The 17,851-nt window shown below is 42.0% G+C and overlaps 1 protein-coding gene and 1 long non-coding RNA gene across 2 annotated transcripts; both read left to right on the top strand.

Annotated features, from left to right (window-relative positions):
- Positions 1-4,691: 4,691 nt before the first annotated feature.
- pou4f3 (POU class 4 homeobox 3) lies at positions 4,692-5,960 on the top strand. Its single transcript, XM_087807141.1, has 2 exons — positions 4,692-4,824; positions 5,094-5,960. Exons 1-2 carry the CDS (start codon positions 4,705-4,707, stop codon positions 5,958-5,960), a joined length of 987 nt encoding a protein of 328 aa, XP_087663267.1. The 5' UTR covers positions 4,692-4,704.
- Positions 5,961-6,775: 815 nt separating this feature from the next.
- Positions 6,776-10,078, top strand: LOC148066373 (uncharacterized). The gene is made up of 4 exons (XR_015713319.1): positions 6,776-6,951; positions 8,856-8,990; positions 9,777-9,830; positions 9,948-10,078. It is a non-coding gene; the product is annotated as an uncharacterized LOC148066373 (long non-coding RNA).
- The last annotated feature ends 7,773 nt before the right edge of the window (positions 10,079-17,851 follow it).

Below are 17,851 nucleotides of genomic sequence, written 5' to 3'. Positions count from 1 at the left end.
CTCATCCAAGGCAGATATACCTGGCGCCACAATCAGATGGCTTGGCAGCTGAGCTTGAAAATAAGAGGATAACTACCAACACCATCCCCCTGAAAGCCCAGACTACCTTTGCTAAAACCGCTTTCGTTCGGGAGGGAGAAGCAACTGATCAAGTCTCTGCACCACTCAAGCCCCCTGGACGCAGCCCGTGATTGGGAAATGCGTGTTAACCCGGGCCAGAGGCTCACCTTCTCACCGGATATTGCAGTGACCAACCTGCGGCCAGACCTGGTCCTCACGTCCAAATCCTGCTGACGTGTCTTCACCATCAAATTGACAGTACTGTAGGAGGAGGCTAATGATGAAGCATACGAAAGGAAGAACCTGCAGTATGCCAACTTAGCAGCTGATGCAGAGGATCGGGGCTGGATCGTCAAGGTGCGACCAGAGGAGGTTGGCTGTAGGGGCTTTGTAGCCAGCTCCACCCCAAGGCTCCTGAAGGAAATCAGAGGGCAGGCTCAACGGAAGGCCATCAACGAGCTAGCCAGTGTTGCAGAAAAAAGCAGTCATTGCTTGTGGCTGAAGCGAAAAGGAGACCATTTGGGCTGCCAGATGGCCCAAAGGTGCCCCCAGTGTGACACACGCCCAGGTTTGATCAGCCTGTGGTGGGCCAGCCATCAAGGAGGGTGTATTGTGAGAAAAGGCCAAAACACCCTAAGAGACTGCAGTAAACAACTGATAATGTGTCGGACTGGTGTCACCAGGCGGTCAATTCCCCAATCTCTCAATCCAACCCCACCCAGAGAATATCTCCATCATTAAGACTGAGCTGATCATCATGGGATATTAACACCAAGTCCTAGCAAGAATCCCCATTGGCTGAATGAAGGATGTATACCGATGAGGTAATGAATACGATTGTGGATAATGAAATATTTTATGTGTTATGACGGCTTTGTAAATAATAACTTTAACTTTATTTTCGTACCGTAATTTCTTCGACTTCTCAAACAATATACTTGAGTCAGTCAGCAGAGAGCTCGCTGCCACCACTGTCCGCAGATGCCTTTCTACAACATGTCAGAGTGAATCTACATGAGCTGAAAGACACTGAGCTGACGGATCAAAAACAATGGCCGCTGAATTATAAATGCCGAGACTGCTATTAAGAGGAATGTATGTGTGAGAGTGAGAAAAGGGGGTTCATGCTTTATTTAGGGCTTCGCGTGAGGTTTGACTGATTCACAGACCTCTGGTGTTCATGAGATATATTGTTCTCCATCATAGTGCTCTGCCCTTTAACCCAGCTTCCATATCGAGGTGAGCAGCTGAGACGGCTCAATGAACTCGCCACCCACTGCTGGATCAGATGCTCAATATGTGGCTGAGTGGGACCCTGTACCGGGACACCTTCATACACTGGAGAACATTCAGAACTACAGCTCTAGCGGCAAGGCATGCCGGGTTGGAGTGTGGTTTGACTGGAGTCACCCTTTGGTGATTTGGTTTTGGCGGGGGGCTTGACAGGTTCAACTTCTTGTGTGGCCCTCAAGCCCATGGTGCGACCTTCAGCTGGAACCTTTCACAGGCCCGTGTTGTCCTAAGTTTTTGCTCCTGCTGGCCCTGGCTTCAGCAAAGAGAGCAAGTGAGCTTTGTGCGCTTTCTATTAGCCCTGTGTGTCGAAGAGTCATCTGTGTCCCCGTGCAGGGTTCCAGCCCAAAGTTCTTGCCTTTTCCTTTACAAATAAAGATGCTTACTGCCTTGGACTGTTATTTGAGCTGGGTGGCCGATTCAGACACTCTGATGTGCAGCTGGTCTATGGCAGACGTCGAATGGTTGAGGCGGTCTCGCCTCAGGGATTTTCTCTCTGGGTGAGATTGTCCATTCTACGGGTGTACAGGGAGGAAGGTAATATCCCCCCCAGTGGTCTGAGGATGCACTCCACCCTAGCTGCTTCCGCGGCCTCTATCGCTGCGGAAGACATCTGTGCAGCTGCGCCCTAGGCCTCCACCTAAACATCTGCATTGACGTCAGCAGCCCATGCTTTCTTGGGTGACTTTACGAATAAAACAATTCCCAATTACCATGTAGCCCTGCTGGACTGAGCCTGTGAGGAAGTGTGGGTGATTAACCAATAGTGGAACTCATTTTAGAGGGCTTTACACTATTCGTAGAACCTGGGTTACGATAGTTAACCTAGGGGATTATAAAAAAAAAAAAAAATTTACTTCATTGAAATAAATGAATGTTATTTATCTTTATGAATATTTTTATACAACCCGCTCAAGTAGAAGAACTCACATTTCCCGGATCCTTAAAACTCTTCACTGGCTGCCAGTTTATTTCAGGATCAACTTTAAAATTCTGGTTCTTACTTTCAGATCTATTCATGGTCAGACTCCTCCTTACATAAGTGATCTGATCCAGCCTTACACCCCAGCTCGGGCTCTGAGGTCTGTGGATCAGAATCTACTGATGGTTTCTGAACACGCTTCCGGACCAGAGGAGAGAAATCCTTCCAGACTGTTACTCCTAAGCTTTGGAACGATCTTCCTCTCTCTCTGTGTTTGATGATCTACTGACACCTTCAAGAAACATCTTAAGACTTTCTTATTTGTGCATTTCCATGATTTTCTGGGACTCCTGTGTTTGTCTTATGTGTCTTTTAAAGTATATAATTTAACTGTGTATTGTTTTTCATTGTTCAAGCGCTTTGTGACCCTCGTCTAGAAAGAAACTTAAAAAAAAACCTTTGCTTACTTAGTTACAACGAGTGCACTTTGGAAAGTGTTCATGAGTGATGGGACTAGAGGATAAATCGTGAGCTGTCAAAAATGTACCACGGCATAGGTGTGGCATCATCATGATTAAAAACAAATTGGGGGGAAAAATATGACAGAAAGGTTGGGAAAATATGAGAATGCAGAAGTTGAATGTCGCAATATAATACATGAATTTAAAAAGGAGTAATATACTGTATGTGTAATAAAACAATAAAGGAGCAGTATTAGATTGATTAGATTGATTAGATCGATAGATAGATAGATAGATAGATAGATAGATAGATAGATAGATAGATAGATAGATAGATAGATAGATAGATAGATAGATAGATAGATAGATAGATAGATAGATAGATAGATAGATAGATAGATAGATAGATAGATAGATAGATAGATAGACAGACATTTCCCAGCATGCAACAGGTCAACAATAAAAATAAAGATCTTGTGTTTTAATCTGTGTAATGAACGCGAGCACACCGGTGAGGTAATGGATGCCTGCCATCACCACGCTCAATTATTTAGAGTCTGGGGGAACCAGAGAAGCGAGCGACAGGATCAAATGGACCAACTGTGTCACCGGTCCGGCCCGCCGGGCTCTTCTTTCTCTCTGACCAACGTGGATCCACGAGTTTGAGGTGAGCTGCTACATGAGAAGTCTGAGCTGGAGAAGAGTCACTGGTACGAGTCTCACACTCAGTCTCACGTAGGCGCAGGTTCAGCACCATGGACAGCTACGTTGCTTAAGATGGTTTGTATATTCACAAAGTTCATTCTTCTGACACATGTTTTTTGTGATGTCATTCGATTTCTATTCACCCGACGCGTGTATAGATACACACAAAATAATAAAACGTATTTAAAAGTTGAGTGGGATTGATGTAGAGTTTCGAAATTATTCAAAATTAATCAAAACAATTCTTGGATATTAAATATGTATTACACATTTATAAATACAAGTGTTCCATTACCATTAAAAAAACACATTGTTTTATAAAGTAGAATAAAACAAAAAAGAATAAAATAAAAGTGCAAGTGAAGTCTTACAAACACTCATGTGTACTCTATATATATATTAAAGCAAAAACGTAACTTGAATCCTATAACTTTCTGCAACTTTTTCACAACTTTTTGCTTTACATTTTTTTTATTAATCATATATCATCAAATATTTTAAGCATTCTATGGTTTAATAAAGTTTACATAAAATAAATAAATCATTAGATTTATTATTTACAATAAACTTGTAAATATTCACTGTTTGTTCAGTGTTGTAAATAAACCTCCGTCAGTCAGTAAAATCAAATAAAATTCAGCGAGATCCCCTGCGACGACTGAGGACGAGAGGATACAGTCGACTCCAGCAGCTTTTAAAGTCGACATTTTGACTTCTTTTTTTTTTGGTTTCAAAACAAATGAAAGCAGTTCGTCAAGAGTCATGTGGTCTGTAAATTCTGCAACACCAGAGTCAAGTACTCGACAATACTACAAATACATCCTTGTTCCTACAGTATCGCAATATATTGTATCGTTGTTCCTTCATTGTGATGTATATTCTTCATTGATATCTGTATATGATGACAGAAATTGTAACATAACATTTTATCATTGACATTCCTCGTGGACCAAAGTCAAAGGGTTTCTTGTGGCCCCTGACCCCCCTCAGTCCACCCTACTGGTTAAAATAGTATTTTTAAGCTAAAAATTGAGAACACAGGGGAAGAATTTGACATCCTATCAAGCTGTAAGTCGAGAGGTGGGAGGGAGGAGAGGAGAGGGGGAGGTGGGAGGCTGAAAGAGGAGGAGGGCGACGCTTGCAGGTCTCAGTCTGGCGAAGAGGAGCAGTGGAGCTCCGCAGCTCTCACGCCAACCCCCCCACCCCACCCAACCCCAACCCCAAAGCCCCACGGCCTTCATGCCAGGGGGGCCCCAAGGCAGGAGGATGATGACCATGAACGGCAAGCAGCACTTCAGCATGCACCCGGCGCTCCATGAGCCCAAGTACCCGGGCCTGCACTCAGGCTCGGAGGGCATGCGCAGAGTGTGTCTGCCGGCCCCGCAGGTACGTGTACGAGTGTGTGTTGGGTTCTGAGGAGGGGGAAGGAAAAGAGAGGGAGTAAGGGAGGAGAGAGGGGGGTAAATAAATGTCTGTAAAAGTTGATTTGACAGGACTTTGTTCTATCTAATCCTCTCCCCCTTTTTCCTCCCCCCTTTTCCATATTAATTTTTATGACCCTCGCTTTGAGGAGGCTGGGAAAGAAAAAAAAATGTTTTGAGAGCACTGACACAATTCCCCACTGACTCCATCATGCGCGCTCTCTTGCTTTGCAGCTGCAGGGCAATATATTCGGAGGCTTTGATGAGTCTCTGCTGGCGCGGGCGGAGGCTCTGGCTGCTGACACCCTCGCGAAGAGTCACCCCTTCAAACCCGACGTGACTTACCATACCATGAGCAGTGTCCCCTGCACCTCAGCCTCCTCCTCCTCCTCCTCCATCTCCCATCAGCACCACCACCACCACCAGACCCTGGAGGCCGGGGACCTGCTGGAGCACCTCTCCAGCAGCCTGGGGGTCGTCACCAACGGGATGGGCGCCCCGGAGCCGCCGGGGGGGATGATGATGAACCACCACCACCATCACCACCACCACCTGCAGCAGACGATGGGACAGGTGATGGCCACCATGGCGCACCCGCTCTCCATGGTCCACGACGTGGAGTCGGACCCGCGGGAGCTGGAGGCGTTCGCCGAGCGCTTCAAGCAGAGGAGGATCAAACTCGGGGTCACCCAGGCGGACGTCGGGTCAGCGCTCGCCAACTTGAAGATCCCGGGCGTGGGCTCCCTGAGCCAGAGCACCATCTGCAGGTTCGAGTCCCTGACGCTGTCGCACAACAACATGATCGCGCTGAAGCCGGTGCTGCAGGCCTGGCTGGAGGAGGCGGAGGCGGCGCACCGGGAGAGGAGCAACAAGCCGGAGATGTTCAGCGGCGGCGGCGGCGAGAGGAAGCGGAAGCGCACGTCCATCGCGGCGCCGGAGAAGCGCTCGCTCGAGGCCTACTTCGCCATCCAGCCGCGGCCGTCGTCGGAGAAGATCGCGGCCATCGCCGAGAAACTGGACCTGAAAAAGAACGTGGTGCGAGTTTGGTTCTGCAACCAGCGGCAAAAACAGAAACGGATGAAATACTCGGCGGTTCACTGAGACCCTCAAAACAATCGATCAAATGGATTACTTTCTTTTTTCTTTCTTTTCACTCACAAGTTGTTGCTGCACTTTTTTTGACGGGACCCGGACTCACCTCAGTGACACCACTAATGTTGTGATAAATCTGTCACTCTTGCAGTAAAAACTCACACTTTTTTTTTCGTCGCACTGATAAAAAAAAGGCCTTAAATGACTTTTTTTTGGTTTTGTTATCGATGTCACAAGAACTGCACATCTTCACCGAGTATCTTGAATTATTCAGACATGATGTCGTATCGAGGCACATCAGTGTGGCTGCTATATTTGAGAATTGTTGATGTGTTTGTTTTTTTGAATATCAGATACCGAGTATAATATATTAAGGCCTTTACAAGTATTTTCAAACTTTTATTTACTTAATATATACACTTTTGGTTTTAAACAATGTGTGAATTTCAAATAATAAATTATTGGTTATTTTCTACAAAAACAACAAAAAAAAGCCTGTTTATTTACTTATTTATCTTAACGTTTACCGTACTACAGAGAGTAAGAGGATTTGCTCGTTTATTTTTCAGGATGTTATCGATTCAAACGCGACAAACACCTGTAAACTGATTCATTTAAGATATTGATAATCTCATAAACAGTCTCCGGGATTAAACATGCATTTTACATGCGATGCAAGCGCCTCGTAGAATCAAAGAGGGGCCTATATTACATGCTTTACAGTAATTTTCCTCGCGACAGGGTCGTCGCCTTAATGCTTCCGTCGTCTCTAATTAGTTCCTAGCGCGCTTTGCATTATGGATGCTTGACATGTCGCCCGGTCGTGTCCACGGGCTGAGAGATTATTAAGTCATGACGATGCAATATTAATTATAGATCGCTATAAAACGCGGTAAATGTGCGGGAGTCGCGAGTAAGAAGTCCGGCTGCGAACTTGGAAGACTCTGGGGAGAGATAACGTGGACGCACCACAGGTGGACGGAAGCTCTCACAAACGCAGGTATTTTTCAAAATGATTCGATGATATTTTGATTTAATTTATTTCACTTTGTAACGCTTATTTTAGAGTTTATTTATTTTAAACATGATTATTTTCCAACTTTTTATTTTATTTAACAGCTTCTTCCTTCTACATGTGGTTTTTTTTTTAATTTATTTAAATAAAAGAGGTTTTATAAACGTTTTTCGATTCGATTTATATCTTGAAATTCCGTCTGTAATTTCAACTTTTATTATTAGAGAATCAGTCATTAAAATCGTAAAATAATAAAAATGTAAACAAACCAAACGTCGTTTTTTCAATACTCTTCCTGGTAAAAACAATATATTATATTATTATTTAAAAAAAATGTGTAGACCATCAAACTATTGTTCTTAAACGTTAATTATGAATAATCGCGGAACGATTTATAATTAGGAATTATTTAATCGAATAATAATGAAAACACTTTCACACGGACTCTTTTTCATTGTTACACATTTGGACAACAAGATGGAAAAAGCCTCAAAAGTAAAGACTTAGAAATAAAAAATGACAACGAAGTACATTGTCCTTTTCAATAAACTGAAATATAGTTTATCGATTAATTTGGGGTTTTTCGATCGATTCTATCGATAAATCGGACGGAAATATTATTAGAGCATAATGTTTTGCATCATAAATTACCGTCCGTGCAGCGACTCCAGTCGTCGACAACGTTCCCATCAGTTATTACAGATGTTTTTTTTTGCAGCTCTATTTTATTATTCCTGTAACAAAAATAATATATAAAACACCACTTTCACGATGATTCTGATGCCCACGAGGTTAGAAAAAGTTCCGTGTGAATAATGAATGGTTGTTATTGGTGTCTGGTAGGTGGTAAGTTGAGGTGATGCAGCAGCATGTGGCGACTGAAGGATGTTTGAATTATTCAGCAGCAGCTCAAAGGTATATTCAGTTTTCTCTTGCGATACCAACGAGACGGTTGAACCTTCAGGGCTCACAGAAGCAGCTATTTTGCTTAAAAATCGAGGCGGTAAAGGGGGAGTTGGAGACGGGCCTATGAGATCCTTATCTGGGGGGAAAGTGTTTCAAAGTGTTGCCTTTAAGAAGGACGGCCAGCATGTGCTGGTGATGTTGTCAAGAGAATTTCTGACAGAATGAGGATGAGACTTGTGTTTTGGTTGGGCGATCGAGGGAGCACAGTGAGGGAATGTGAGGAGAAGCATAGGAGGAGGAAGAGGAGGAAGAGGAGGAGACACCCCAGGTTCAATAATTCAACAGATGCCAGTAGCAACAAATGTGACCAGAGCGAAGGAGGAAGGGGGGAGATATACTTCTACACCCTCTTTCAGTCGCCTCCTGTTATCTTCAGATGACAATCCAGCTCAGGGTGGACACACACACACACACACACACACACACACATGCACACGCACACACACACACAGCAAACCTGATCCGATCAGGTAGGTGTCTTTTAGCAACACAGCCTCCACCGGCGCCGCTCGTTTCAACTTGTGCTCGCAAAAGCCACTTGAACGTACAGCAAGAGGATCTGGTGCATCGAAGTTCAGATCCCTTTTGGTTTCGACTCTTGTTTTAAGTACAGCTGTAGTCGACAGGATTGGACGTACATATTTTAGGGGGCCACATACCTTTTGACTGAACTTAAACGACCCCCTGATGATGTCAAAGTGTTATTATTCGTAGTGTTATTATTCTTTTCAACATATAACAATATACTTTTTGGTTTTAGACGTTTCCTCTACTTCCCTACTTATTGTCTATTGTCAGTATTTATTTATCCTCAAAATATTTAGAAGAATACTTTATTGTGTGTGTAGATATACAGTATATATACATTTCTTCTTTTTACTTTTCCATCAATTAAGTTTTATTTTTGTTCCTTCTTTCTGTAGACTTGTCAGGCCCTCACATCAGTCACAGTATGTAACGTGGCCCCTGAGGAAATGTAATCGTCGGCCCCTGTATTAGGGGATCAACACGTCCTTCCTCGCTCTCGTGTGATTGGACAGTACTTCATGAATGAACAGGTGTGTATGTAATGATGGCAACAATCCAGTTTAGGCTCACACAGTGATGAGTTCAGTGAGAGGGAGTGAGACGAGAAGAGGGTTGGAATTAAAGTTGGGAATGAGTCAGAAAGGGGTTTCATTTTATTTTGAAGGCCAACTGTATCCACCAATTTTTTCAATCTTCGAAACCAGATGTGGCCCAAGTGCGCCACGGGGACGACATGCGGCCCTTAGACTGTATTTATGTGGCCGACATCATCATATCATGTAGAAACTTATGATTTTATTTAGTTTTTCATCACTAGTTCAACTCTGAGTGTGATTATAGGGATTTATTTTATTTTATATCAGATAAGAAGTTATATTTATCATCGTCATAAATGACAATAAAATTGTCATTTTAGCAAATTTAGCTCTTGTTTTTTTTTCTATTCCTTTATATTTAGGATTTTCCTTTATTTTTTGATTGAGCAGCACTGAGCTCACTGAGAGGGAGTGAGACAAAGAGAAGGTGGACAAGCTTGAACCTGAGTGACATTTAATTTTAGTAAGTCGAGCCTGCGTGTGTGGAGGCCCCGGGGCAGACCTGGCAGAGCAAAAAAGCAGAAAACCTGAAGTCTAATGCTGTCATCGATTTGGAGGAGAAAGAAAAAAAGTCTGTCGTCTGCACTTATAGAGCCTGGAGAAGCAGATTATTCACTGCATTCATAATTCAAGTCCTCTCCATTATCAACATGCCCAGAGAAATAAGATGAACCCGTCTTGAAATAACTCGGCTGTGATTCTCTCTTCTCGCCCGGTCAGAGACTCCGATCGCGCCTCGCTCCACCGAACACGATGATCCTGGAAGACGTGAAGGTAAGACGAGTGCGAACCTTTTTTTTTCAAAAAAGAGTGAGGAGGGAAATCAAATCTCTTTCCGAGAGGCACGAGTCACGACTGTTGAGACTTTCTTTTTTGTTGTGTCTCGTCAAGGTGAGTTCTGCTGCCCCCAACTGGGTGACGCTAAACTGCAGTGACAGCAGGAGTACCCAGAGGAGCCACAGCCTGAGGACAGGAGCCACGCGTAGACCCCCAACCCCTCCCTGCAGACCCCGTAATCATCTCACTTCCTGGCCTCGGCATCATTAATTAAACATCGGCATGTGGTTCAACACAGTGGATGAAAAAAGACTTCATTACAGGCTCAAAACGAAGAATATGTTTTTTATTAATTTACACAATGGGTTAAACATTTGAATGTCAATTAGTTTAGTTTGAGCTGTTTTTAATCTCATTAGCTATATTTTTATTTTGTGTAAAAAAGAAATCTGTCAAAAATGTAGTTTAAACATCTACGTATCAAAACTAAATAAAATAAATCTAAAAAAAAAAAGTATCCATTTTGTTATCATCGATGATGTTTAATGTTCGAAAGTTCCATTATATTCCATATATAAAATAAAAAAACGATAGAAACAGAGACAAATAAATAAATGTAAATAAAATATGTATATGTATAGAAAACACACACAAAAAAATCTGAATTAAATTTGACATCTTAAAAATCCTTTGTTTTTATTGAACGATCTTCTGCATATCATAATTATTTAGATTTAAATTTGCATTTCATTACGTTTCTGATCCAATGAAACCAATCGAACTGAATACAATTCACAGTTTCGGTCCAACAACGCAGGATATTTCACTAAATGGTGGATACATATTTTATTTTGGTTTTTTGAGGCGATTCAAAATGTATCAGGAGAAAACAATGCAATATACTACGATACTGTAGTACCAAGGATATTTTTGTAGTTTTGTCAAGTACTTGACTCTGGTGTTTACAGAGTTTACAGACCACATGACTCTTGAAGAAGCCGTAACCGTTTCCATTTGTACGCTGTCGACTGTATCCTCTCGTACTCATTCATCCTCTGGGATCTTGCGGGATTTGTTTGTTCATTTAGCCGCGGAGGTGGAATGACAGCGGCCATAAAATATAGCCGCCGGAATTTTATCTGCAACACGAAAATGAACAAACACGGTGAATATTTGTTATTGTAAAAACACTGTCAAATGTGACTTGATCAATGGAGTATTTTGAAAATAAATATTGCTTTATTCATGGTATGGATATTTTCTCACACCACTAGTTCTATAGTAAGTACTTTTAAGTACGTTAAAGCGAAATACAGGAATATTAGTAGAAGTTAGTACCTGAAGAAGAGTCGGATACATTGGACTGGTCAGCCAATCATGTCGTCTCAACAGATCTTCAATCTCACCGACGCTTCCATGATCAATATTCAACATCCGTCGGTGTCTCAGGTCACCATGAGGAGAGAAACATGGAGCAGCAGTGGAATCCTGACAGAGAGCACTCTGGGAAATAACAATGGCAGCGACACCCCAACCCCCCCCCCCCCTCTCTGCAGCCTTTGAAGCCAGACATGAAAACAGAGCGAGGCTACATGGGTCCCTTGGCAGATGTGGTGGAACCCCCCCTCTCTGCTCCCAGCGGCCCCGGGCCCCGAAGACAGCCCTGAGGCGGGTCGAGCGGGAATCAGGAAGCGGCAGAGAAGGACGACTGATCCGGGATCAGTGTGGATCTGTACACATCAGGTGACGTTTAAACGTCGCTCTCGGCGTCTCGTGTCGTCGACGAACATGTTGTGTTTCTCTGTTGCACGTGTGACAGGAATGTGAGGAACTGGACTGAAGAGTAAAAACCTCTCTGACCCTGAGAGTCACTAACACTTGTTATAGTTCGGGAACTATTGGATTAAGATAATTAGCAAGTTAACAACTTAAAAGTTGTTTTTGTCATTTTGTATCCGATTAAACTGTGTCTTTGAATCAAGATCTGATTCATTGTCTTTGTTTGAAGTGTTAAGTCAGATTTTAACCTGACGTTAACTCGCTTACTCTCACTTATTAACTCACTCATTAACTCACTCTTTAACTCACTCTTTAACTCACTCATTGACTCGCTCACCTCACTTGTTAACTCACTCACCTCACTCGTTAACTCACTCACCTCACTCGTTATCTCCCTCACCTCACTAGTTGACTCACTCACCTCACTAGTTATCTCACTCACCTTACCCGTTAACTCACTCACCTCACTCATTAACTCACACCTCACTCGTTATCTCACTCACCTCACTCATTAACTCACACCTCACTCGTTATCTCACTCACCTTACCAGTTAACTCACTCACCTCACTTGTTAACTCACTCACCTCACTCATTAACTCACACCTCACTCGTTATCTCACTCACCTTACCAGTTAACTCAATCACCTCACTAGTTAACTCACTCACCTAACTTGTTAACTCACTCACCTTATCCGTTAACTCAATCACCTCACTCACCTTACCCGTTAACTCACTCACCTAACTCGTTAACTCACTCACCTTATCCGTTAACTCAATCACCTCACTCATTAACTCACTCACCTCACTCGTTATCTCACTCACCTGACCCGTTAACTCACTCAACTCAATCATTAACTCACTCACCTCACTCATTTACTCACCACCTCACTCATTAACTCACTCACCTGACCCGTTAACTCACTCAGCTCAATCATTAACTCACTCACCTCACTCATTTACTCACCACCTCACTCATTAACTCACTCACCTGACCCGTTAACTCACTCAGCTCAATCATTAACTCACTCACCTCACTCATTTACTCACCACCTCACTCATTAACTCACTCACCTGACCCGTTAACTCACTCAGCTCAATCATTAACTCACTCACCTCACTCATTTACTCACCACCTCACTCATTAACTCACTCACCTAACCCGTTAACTCACTCACCTAACTCCTAAGGTAATTCTGGTAAAGCTCATCAATTAAACCTTGAATTGCATCCGGGTGAGATTCTGCAACATCTGAATATTAAAATGGAGAAAATTGATTCTGTTGATATTCTTATATACAAACAAAAATAGACTCATATACCCGTGAGTATAATGTTAAAATAATAAAATGTAATTTAAATGTAATCATTGAAAAATTAATAAAATAAAATAAACATTAATACTGATCAAATTACGGTTGATAAATGTAATTGATTTAATTGAACTAATTGAGTCAGAACAATAGTCAATTAAGAAGTAAGCAAAGAAAAAAACACCAGGGGGCAGCACAGCAAACACAACACCGAAGATCGGAAATTGAGAGTAGAAGAAGAGACGGAAACAGACTCAGTTGAACTTCCGGCAGCTGACGAGACCACAGCGTCTGCCAACAAATCACGTGTATCTTATCAGCAGGAGGATCGAGATACTGTCCACACACACATGAACTCTCAGTAGTCGCACACATTCAGAGAAAACAATCTCACACAAAGTTTATTTTTAACAATTACATTTCTTTAGATTACCACAAATTAATACCAATTTATACAAGTACTGCACCAAGAAAAAATCTCCAAAGATCAAAACCTACAGACACAAACTATTTAAACAAAAAAGACAACCATGGAGACGATAATGTCGTCTACACTTGATACAACACCGCAAAAACGAGCATCAGTTTAAGAAAGCACTGAGAATTATAATCTCAATTTGTGACAGAACCAGTGACTTACATCATTCGTCCAGGCAACCAACACTAAAAAATATACGTAAGCTTTCCTAACCAAAAAGAAATAATGAAAAATCTATATAAAAATAAGCAAAAAACGTTCTCAGCTGATTCCAGAAGTAAGGTATAGTGGCGTCTCTGGTTGCCACTCGAATAGGCCTTCGAACCACCAGTCCACGCCAAGGGTCACGGCACCAAAGTTTTAGGGTTTTTTCCGATGAACTGACCCAACCCCAAGTCTCGATACATGGTGGTGGTAAAGAAGGAAACAGACCCAGGAATGAGTTTAAGAGAAAATGCTTGTTAAGTGAAATATGCAAAAGCCAGAGAAACAACTTACACAATCATGGGCCTTGGCAAAGCAGAAATCTATCGCAGAGACGTCTTCGAGCTCCAAGCGCAAAGTTCTAACGAAATGGCGGATCTTTATAGTATGAAGATTCAGGTAAACACGTCTAGTCATTTTCGGCATATATAATTGATCAGATACTATAAACACTTGTCTTCTAAGATGGCCGTGCCACGTGGTGATTGTGAAAAGTTACCGCAGTTTGATGTCGTCCAGAGAGAATCTGTATATCAGTTGACTTACGCAGATGTCTGTCCTTGTCCTTTTTGGAACCAGACTTGCTGGCATCATCTAAGAATTGTTTTGTATCTTTCAATGTGAGTGTTGACTTGACCTGACCTGACGGATAGCTGGGCAGGGTGTTCTTTAATGCAAGGCATTGATTATTTAATATGAAATTAACTCACTCACCTCACATTAACTCACACATTAACTCACTCACCTCACATTAACTCACACATTAACCCATTCACCTCACACATTAACTCACTCACCTCACATTAACTCACACATTAACTCACTCACCTCACATTAACTCACACATTAACCCATTCACCTCACACATTAACTCACTCACCTCACATTAACTCACACATTAACTCACTCACCTCACATTAACTCACTCACCTCACATTAACTCACACATTAACTCATTCACCTCACACATTAACTCACTCACCTCACATTAACTCACACATTAACTCACTCACCTCACATTAACTCACTCACCTCACATTAACTCACACATTAACTCATTCACCTCACATTAACTCACACATTAACTCACTCACCTCACATTAACTCAAATATTAACTCATTCACCTCACACATTAACTCACACATTAACTCACTCACCTCACATTAACTCACATTAACTCATTCACCTCACACATTAACTCACTCACCTCACATTAACTCATTCACCTCACACATTAACTCACTCACCTCACATTAACTCACACATTAACTCACTCACCTCACATTAACTCACACATTAACTCATTCACCTCACACATTAACTCACTCACCTCACATTAACTCACTCACCTCACATTAACTCACACATTAACTCACTCACCTCACATTAACTCACACATTAACTCACACATTAACTCATTCACCTCACACATTAACTCACTCACCTCACACATTAACTCACTCACCTCACATTAACTCACACATTAACTCACTCACCTCACATTAACTCACACATTAACTCACACATTAACTCACTCACCTCACATTAACTCACACATTAACTCACTCACTTCACATTAACTCACACATTAACTCACTCACCTCACATTAACTCACACATTAACTCACACATTAACTCATTCACCTCACACATTAACTCACTCACCTCACACATTAACTCACTCACCTCACACATTAACTCACTCACCTCACATTAACTCACACATTAACTCACTCACCTCACATTAACTCACACATTAACTCACACACTAACTCATTCATCTCACACATTAACTCACACATTAACTCACTCACCTCACATTAACTCACACATTAACTCACACATTAACTCACTCACCTCACTTATCATTCACTGCATTCTTGTCTAGTTTGTGTTGTTCAGTGATTCAACTTTGTGTTGTTGTCACGGCACCAGACTCTGTTGTCACAGGCGTCTTCCAAACACGGACGGCGACAACAAAGACAAGCTTCAGAGAAGAATCACATGTCAAGCTTCAGTGTGACAGCAGCAGGTAGTCGAGCAGCGACGCTCCGGGTCTTTACTTAGTAATGAGCGACTCACGGTTCAGCTCAGACATGCACACAGCGGAGAGAAGAATCCGACGTCAACTCCTCGAACCTCTCACTTCGCATCAAGTCAGGGAGCGACGGGTACATGGTCTGCAGCGCAGGGGAAAGAGTGGCGAAACGTGTTCCTGCAGTGGAGCTCCTCCTCCGGCGCCCTGCTGAGCAAGACGTGGGATTGGCTGCGGAAGCAAAGATCAGTAAAAGTTCTTTGTGGGCTGAATCATTTACACACACATCAATATTTAAAGGATTATTTCAACGAAAAGATCTGTGGAGAAAAGGAGAAGGATTTAGCAAAAAAATGTTTCATATACATGTATTTATATATTAGATATATATATATATATATATATATATATATATATACAGTGCCTTGCGAAAGTATTCGGCCCCCTTGAACCTTTCAACATTTCGCCACATTTCAGGCTTCAAACATAAAGATATAAAATTTTATTTTTTTGTCATGAATCAACAACAAGTGGGACACAATCGTGAAGTGGAACGAAATTTATTGGATAATTTAAACTTTTTTAACAAATAAAAAACTGAAAAGTGGGGCGTGCAATATTATTCGGCCCCTTTACTTTCAGTGCAGCAAACTCACTCCAGAAGTTCAGTGAGGATCTTTGAATGATCCAATGTTGTCCTAAATGACTGATGATGATAAATAGAATGCACCTGTGTGTAATCAAGTCTCCGTATAAATGCACCTGCTCTTTGATAGTCTCAGGGTTCTGTTTAAAGCGCAGAGAGAACCATGAAGACAAAGGAACACACCAGGCAGGTCCGAGATACTGTTGTGGAGAAGTTTAAAGCTGGATTTGGATACAAAAAGATTTCCCAAGCTTTAAACATCTCAAGGAGCACTGTGCAAGCAATTATATTGAAATGGAAGGAGTATCAGACCACTGCAAATCTACCAAGACCCGGCTGTCCCTCCAAACTTTCATCTCAAACAAGGAGAAGACTGATCAGAGATGCAGCCAAGAGGCCCATGATCACTCTGGATGAACTTCAGATAACTACAGCTGAGGTGGGAGAGTCTGTCCATAGGACAACAATCAGTCGTGCACTGCACAAATCTGGCCTTTATGGAAGAGTGGCAAGAAGAAAGCCATTTCTCAAAGATATCCATAAAAAGTCTCGTTTAAAGTTTGCCACAAGCCACCTGGGAGACACACCAAACATGTGGAAGAAGGTGCTCTGGTCAGATGAAACCAAAATCGAACTTTTTGGCCACAATGCAAAATGATATGTTTGGCGTAAAAGCAACACAGCTCATCACCCTGAACACACCATCCCCACTGTCAAACATGGTGGTGGCAGCATCATGGTTTGGGCCTGCTTTTCTTCAGCAGAGACAGGGAAGATGGCTAAAATTGATGGGAAGATGGATGGAGCCAAATACAGGACCATTCTGGAAGAAAACCTGTTGGAGTCTGCAAAAGACCTGAGACTGGGACGGAGATTTATCTTCCAACAGGACAATGATCCAAAACATAAAGCCAAATCTACAATGGAATGGTTCACAAATAGACGTATCCAGGTGTTAGAATGGCCAAGTCAAAGTCCAGACCTGAATCCAATCGAGAATCTGTGGAAAGAGCTGAAGACTGCTGTCCACAAACGCTCTCCATCCAACCTCACTGAGCTCGAGCTGTTTTGCAAGGAAGAATGGGCCAGAATTCTAGTCTCTCGATGTGCAAAACTGATAGAGACATACCCCAAGCGACTTGCAGCTGTAATTGCAGCAAAAGGTGGCGCTACAAAGTATTAGCGCAAGGGGGCCCGAATAATATTGCACGCCCCACAGTTTTTTATTTGTTAAAAAAGTTTAAACTATCCAATACATTTCGTTCCACTTCACGATTGTGCCCCACTTGTTGTTGATTCTTGACAAAAAATTTAAATTTTATATCTTTATGTTTGAAGCCTGAAATGTGGCGAAATGTTGAAAGGTTCAAGGGGGCCGAATACTTTCGCAAGGCACTGTATATATATATATATATATATATATATATTTAAATTTAGGGAAATTAATACTTTTTTAAAAATTGACTTTATATGTGTATTTTTTCACACGCATAGACATACAAATAAAAGATTCACATAAGGAAATGTAGAACATGAATCTTACTGGAAAAAATCAACTTAATCA

The sequence above is a fragment of the Callionymus lyra genome, chromosome 14 (genome assembly GCF_982586985.1).
Source record: "Callionymus lyra chromosome 14, fCalLyr1.hap1.1, whole genome shotgun sequence".
NCBI lineage: Eukaryota > Metazoa > Chordata > Actinopteri > Syngnathiformes > Callionymidae > Callionymus > Callionymus lyra.
Note: the sequence above shows the minus strand (reverse complement) of the source record. Positions and strands in the feature narration are given on the sequence as shown.

Coding starts and splice junctions, on each gene's coding strand:
- pou4f3 (XM_087807141.1), top strand. CDS start 4,705: ATGATGACCATGAACGGCAAGCAGCACTTCAGCATGCACCCGGCGCTC. Junction 4,825..5,093: donor TGTGTCTGCCGGCCCCGCAG/GTACGTGTACGA, acceptor CTTGCTTTGCAG/CTGCAGGGCAATATATTCGG.